Below are 5,978 nucleotides of genomic sequence, written 5' to 3'. Positions count from 1 at the left end.
AAATATTTGCAAATGGAACGTGATGGCTACATTTAATTATGACTTCATAGCACTATTCCCTCTTCCACATATAACCCTATAAATTCGTTATAAATCAGTGTAACTTTTCCATTTAAGCATTTACGAACTGAGTATAAATTCTCCGGACTTCTCTGAGGAGGACTTTTGTCACGTTCCTATTGCAACAATGTCAGGTATATTATTATGTATTCCGTTATAATGGTGCAAATACTTACCCCATGTACTATGCTTCTAGATTGGTGCAAGTCAGCGTACTTACAGTCACACTCTACGTACATTTGCTGTTTTTGGGAATGTTTTTCGGCCAGATTGTTGGCACTGTTGCTTACGTAATGGTTGGATGCACTTAAGTTCTCTTTCATAGCATCTGCTCTGGCTAGGACAGTCTGCTAAATGAAAGCAATGTAATGTAATGCAAAATAATGGAACCTTGGAGCAAGGCATTCTCAGGATTAAACACAGCATTGAAAAGGGCTCAGTAATTAAAGATGTTTTCCCATGTCTCCTATTATCTCTTAGAGAGAATGCAGACCTGTCAGACCAAGCAGCCCATGATTGAACGGCCCAAGGATCCCGTTGGGCCCCCACTAAATGACGTGGGCTTTACTGATCATATTTATGTCCAAGCGGCTGCCATCTTCCAAAACGGTCACGTGGAAAAGCCTGCAGATCAGAAGCTGGTTGACTATGGCAGGAAAGGAAACCTTTGGATGCCTGAAGAAAGAGATGAGGAGTCGTGCCTCTTAGCCTATGAGCTGGCATTTAACAGTCTCAAATGTATGCACTATGGTTGTACACAGTAAACCGTTCAGTGTTAAATCAACTTGTTACATAGTGCTCATGGTCCCTCTCTGGTCCTTATTGAACTCATATGTGTGTTCAGAGTTGAATTGACATTTTACTATGAAATTTCCCTATACTAAAATGATAATATTGATTACTTTCTATAATTTATTTAGTTTAATGATTAACAATGACTGAGTAAAACAAGTCAAGGAAGTTAGTTTTACTCGATATCTTGCCCCTCTGAGGGCTTGGCATCACTCCAAGTTCCAAGTTGCACCTCTTGTTTGTTTAAAAGTGGCACAAAAAATGGCTCTGTTGAGTATAAATACTTACAAATCACTTTTCAAAAGGCTTGATTGGGTTTTATATTGCAGGCGGGAGAATTACCATAAAAACCACTTTATTACCATATAAGCCATTTGTGAAATTAATTTTTTTAAAGCATCAATTAAGGCTAGATTTCAGCAGGTATTGAACTTTGATGGCCTGGAAGAAGCATCGGGAGAATACGTTGTGATGCTGTGGTGCTCATGTAGCACTCATTATCCTGAGTGAGCTAGTGGGCATCTGCTATAGGAGGTGGGACCACCACCCAAGAGGCAGAGGAAAGGTCTCATTCACTTAGCTAGGAGAGTGGATTTTTTGGCAAAGCTGCCCATTTGTACCTATTGATGCACCGTAGAAACGGCGAGGATGGGTGTATTGAACCTGACACAACCCAGTATCAATTACGGCTCTCCAAATCAATTCGCCAACCGTATAATCTGTTATCTGTAGAACCGATAATGAGATATTGCTGGTTCAACTCACGGAAGCATAATTGCCAGGGAGAACTAATAAGGCCTCTGAGAGCCACAAACAAAACAAGACAAAAAAGCTGTAATTAAAATAATTTGCATATAAAATATGGGGCGGCATGGCGATGCAGTGTGAGTACTGTCGCCTCACAGCAGGATAGTACCGAGTTCAAATCCTGGCTGAGGGCATTTCTGCATGGAGTTTGCCTGTTGTCTCTGTGTACGTGGGTTTCCTCTGAGTACTCTGGTTTCCTCATGCAGTGCAAAAATATGCAGGTTAGGTCCTCTGGAGAGACTAAATTGTCCTTGGGGTATGAATGTGAGAGTGAATGGCGTGTGGGCCCTGCAACGGATTGGCAACCTGTCTGGGTTTATTCCTGCCTTTTGCCCAGTGTGTTCTGGGATAGGCTCCAGCCCCTCTGCAACCCTGACCTGGAGTTAGTGGTTTAGAAATGGATGGTTGAATATGTGACAATCCATAATTGACAAAACATTTTAGTAAGATATTTAGATGTCTACCATCCTACCAGGTCTGAATGTATAGCTAATGTATATGGAATAACAGCAATTGTATTTAATGGATATTCACTGAACTAGAAAGCTTTCTCACATCAGTGGACAAGTTTGATTTTTTTGACAGGTTACTTACAATGTAATGACTTATTAATCTATTTAGCCTAGGTAAGCCACTTATTAAAGTTTATCATGGTACATCATATAAATGTAATTATTGGACTGATTTGACCTTCGTGATAAGGGTAAATAGTTGATATATTTATCATTCACTCAAGTATTCAGCCACTTTGGTTTTAACTCATGTTGCTTTGTTCTTTGCAGACCAAGACCTTCTTGAATCTGTAATTACCAGCTGCACGTTCATCTGTTATTCTGTGGTGAGATTGTAACCAGACACTGCTAGCCAAAGCTTATTTATTTATTTGGGGAATGCAATTGGGTGGCACTCTAATGATCATTCATCTAGAAAAGTGAAGGACCACTTACACAAATGAAGAAGTGTAACCTCTCCATTTCAGTCAAGTAATATTTGCATACATAGTTCTCGCAGAATATTGACCCTCTTATTAACAAAATATTGACCAGTTACAAACTTTAGTTTGAGTATGTGCAGGTAGTTGATTGAAGCACTCAGTTAATATATGGTCAATGGTCAATGGACTGCAATATATGTGGCTTTGTTTTTGTAATTCATCTTTTGTTCCCCGAAGTGAAATGGATCTCTTTCCCTTAGCCAGAAGATCTGATGAGCCTGGTGGTAGTTATGCTGTTTGACTTCCAGGACCGGAAGTTTGTGAATCGCAGACGTCTTAAGGGTGAGAAGCTGCCGGATGTCATCACTGTGGAGGCCTGCCTCTTCAGGTCAGTGGAAGAACATGAACTCCTGCACACACAGGCACCACATGTGTCCTGTTCTTCCTCTGCCTTGCTTCCTCATTCTCTTTCTTCTGTCGTGCAAACATCTTTGGATGTCAATATGTGGCGAAATATTTAAGTATAAATTGCTCAACACTTTTTCAAATGTATCACGTATGTATGTATGTATGTACATATGTATGTATGCTTGCAGCTGTTCTTGTAATTTGTTTGATTGTAATTATGCACGACAGGATCTCTAATACATAATTCCAAAATTGTTTTATTTAATTTTTTTAATTGTTACAATTTGTATAAAATGTATTAAGCTATTCATTTAGCAATTTTGTAGATTTTCCAGGTCTAGCATTAATTCATTTAGTTGAGATCCTTAAAAATATGATTAGAACCCAATGCTTTGTGGTCTTTGGTGATCTCAATATTTAAATGAGAGATAAAAAAGCACACACATATATTCAATGTGAGTGCAATGTGAAGTCTTACGCTTAGTGGCTTAATCCTGTAGCTGTGCAGTTAACCTTGCTTGTCTTTTATATGCCAGGTATAGGTGTGATCTCATCTGTAAAGCATTCAGAAATGATATGTGATCCACGTGTTCAGTTAGCATCTACCGCTAAGACCTCTCATTGGTTATCATTGACACTTCAGATATAAGACAAAGCTGGCAGCTTCCCTGGCTCGCATTCGGATCAAATTTAACCTGTTGAACATTGAATGCGTTCTGCCTGAAATCGTGAAGGAGAGGCAGAAGATGGCCAGGTCTCTGTTGCTATATGCCTGGGTCAACACCCAAAAAACCAGGTCAGTTCCCTCACCTGTCCCATCTATCCTATATTGTCTGACCATGCTAGATTCTCAGCTCTGTTGAGTTCCTAGCCTCAGTTCTGTACTGACATTATTAATGAAAAAGGATTCCATATTTAAAACCTGGAAGAATGATTTGTTTGAATATGGCACTTTGTCATTTTTACTAAATGGTACTATGTGAAAAAATAATCATGCTTCGTGGACCATAAAAGGCACAGGGCTCCATTAACAGAAGTGTGCCTTTATGTGCAATGAAGGCATGCCACTGAGAAATTGTTGACTGATTGCTTTGAAGCAGAGTGAGGAAAAGAAAACTTCCCTTTGCCAGGGCATTACATGACTGGTTTTGGTAAATTGACAAATGAAAAACTGAAACACAGAAGGTTACAGTACATTGCAGAAGACACGGTGTATTTATATCAAATCCAGTTAGCAGACAGGTATTTATGTGCTGCATTTTCCTGAAATTTCAACAAATATTACATCTATGTCAGCTTGAAACAGTTCTTACATGCTTTGTGTGCATTTCTTGCTCCAAGCTGTGCTGCAGTATTTATTTTATTATTCTTGAGTTCATTTAACATCTATGAAATTCTGACATGGTTAAATATTAGTTGGCTTTGTTGTTGATCTCCGCAGTCTTGAAGATGTGAAGGATGCCCTGACTAGGGAGGGATTTTCAGAGGCGGGTTCAGTCCAACAGTTGCAGGGACAGGCTTTCTGCCGTGACGCGCACTGTGAAGATTTGCTCGTTTTTTCTCCGCGCCACAAAGAACGGCTGAGCGGAACAGAGCTTGTAAAAGACTGCAAGCTTGTCATTCAGGTAGGTGCTAACACGGCCTGGTTGTAGGAGCATGTGTTCAGTGTGAGCAGTATTATGTTGCTACAGTAACTCGGTAGTGACAATATGAGTCATTATTCGCAAACGACCGAGAGTGAAATATACGGCAAATGCTGTTCCGCTGTTAACGTCGCCATCCTAGGAAAAGTCCTGCAGCCTGCCGGTCAGCGCCGTGCGCTCCGTGCTGGATCGGGACCGGGGCGTGCTCGTGACCGGCTGCTTCTCGGCCCTCACGGTCGCCCACACGGCCGCCGCCGCCGCCTCGCGCTCCGGAAACGTCCTCGTCTGCGAGGGCAGCGGGGCCAGGAGGAAGGAGCTGAGGGCCGTCCTCTCCAAGATGGCGTGCTCTCGAAGTACGTGCTCTGAACTTGTCCCGTTAATGACCGCTGCAGCTTTTCAGGAAGTGCCACTGAAACATTGCCACTGTAGTGCAGCATCTGGAGTTTGCTGTTACCTGCTTAATATTGGAGCAACACGCCAGTATGTTTAGCAGGGATGTGACCTAATGTCCCCCCGGTGACACCTATAAACTTCCAGATCATCACTGATACCTTTATGAATTGCTGAAAAAGGACACCAGAACATTAGCGGTTATGGCTGTTTACTCATAAGGGCCTATAAGCCAATGCGCATTTGAGTCAAAGATCAGTTGGAGGTGGAAGTCAGTGCAATTGCTCCAAGTTTTGTGACCTGGCGACGCATGACCTCTCCGCAGATGTGGAAATAATCCCGAGCAATTTCATGGATCTGAACCCAATGGGAGTTGAGCTGGAGGGGGTCAGCGTCATCTTAATGATGCCCCAGTGCTCCCTGTCGGCTGTGAGCAACCCTGTGGACTTTATCGTTCGAGAGAACAGAGGTACAGCCCCACATTGCACCCTGTGCTCCCCTGGAACGCTGTCATCCTACTCAGATTTAGTGCCTGTCCAAACTGTGACTTGATTCACGGAGAACATGACAAAAAAGAAATGGCAGATGTGATGAATTTGTAGGTTTTCCAAGGAAAATGCTAAGGCATTTAGCATGAAAGTGAACTTACTGTATGATGTGTTCTTGAGGTTAGTGACTGGCGTGTACCGTATGATGAAGTGGGGTGCGGCCACTGACAGAAATGGTTGCTGGGTTACAGATATAGACCTGCTGCAGGACCTATCCTGTGGCTCGATCAGCCCGGGCAGGCTGAACAACCTAGCGGCCAATCAGAAACAGGAACTTGAACATGCTATGAAGGGTAAGCACAGAGAACAGTACATCTAATTTGAATGAGTGAAGTTTTTTTACTTCTTTTTAAAAATACAGTTGGTAGAACCATGAAAAAATTTGTTAATAAAAAC

The 5,978-nt window shown here is 41.9% G+C and overlaps 1 protein-coding gene across 1 annotated transcript; it reads left to right on the top strand.

The window, feature by feature from the left end:
• Window positions 1–545: 545 nt before the first annotated feature.
• LOC118232561 (putative methyltransferase NSUN7) lies at window positions 546–5,662 on the top strand. The gene is made up of 7 exons (XM_035427626.1): window positions 546–798; window positions 2,442–2,497; window positions 2,854–2,981; window positions 3,645–3,797; window positions 4,443–4,626; window positions 4,787–4,997; window positions 5,360–5,662. The coding sequence occupies exons 1-7, from the start codon at window positions 546–548 to the stop codon at window positions 5,584–5,586; spliced, it is 1,212 nt and encodes a 403-aa protein (XP_035283517.1). The 3' UTR covers window positions 5,587–5,662.
• The last annotated feature ends 316 nt before the right edge of the window (window positions 5,663–5,978 follow it).

This window comes from Anguilla anguilla, chromosome 7 (assembly GCF_013347855.1).
Source record: "Anguilla anguilla isolate fAngAng1 chromosome 7, fAngAng1.pri, whole genome shotgun sequence".
Classification (NCBI taxonomy): domain Eukaryota; kingdom Metazoa; phylum Chordata; class Actinopteri; order Anguilliformes; family Anguillidae; genus Anguilla; species Anguilla anguilla.
Note: the sequence above shows the minus strand (reverse complement) of the source record. Positions and strands in the feature narration are given on the sequence as shown.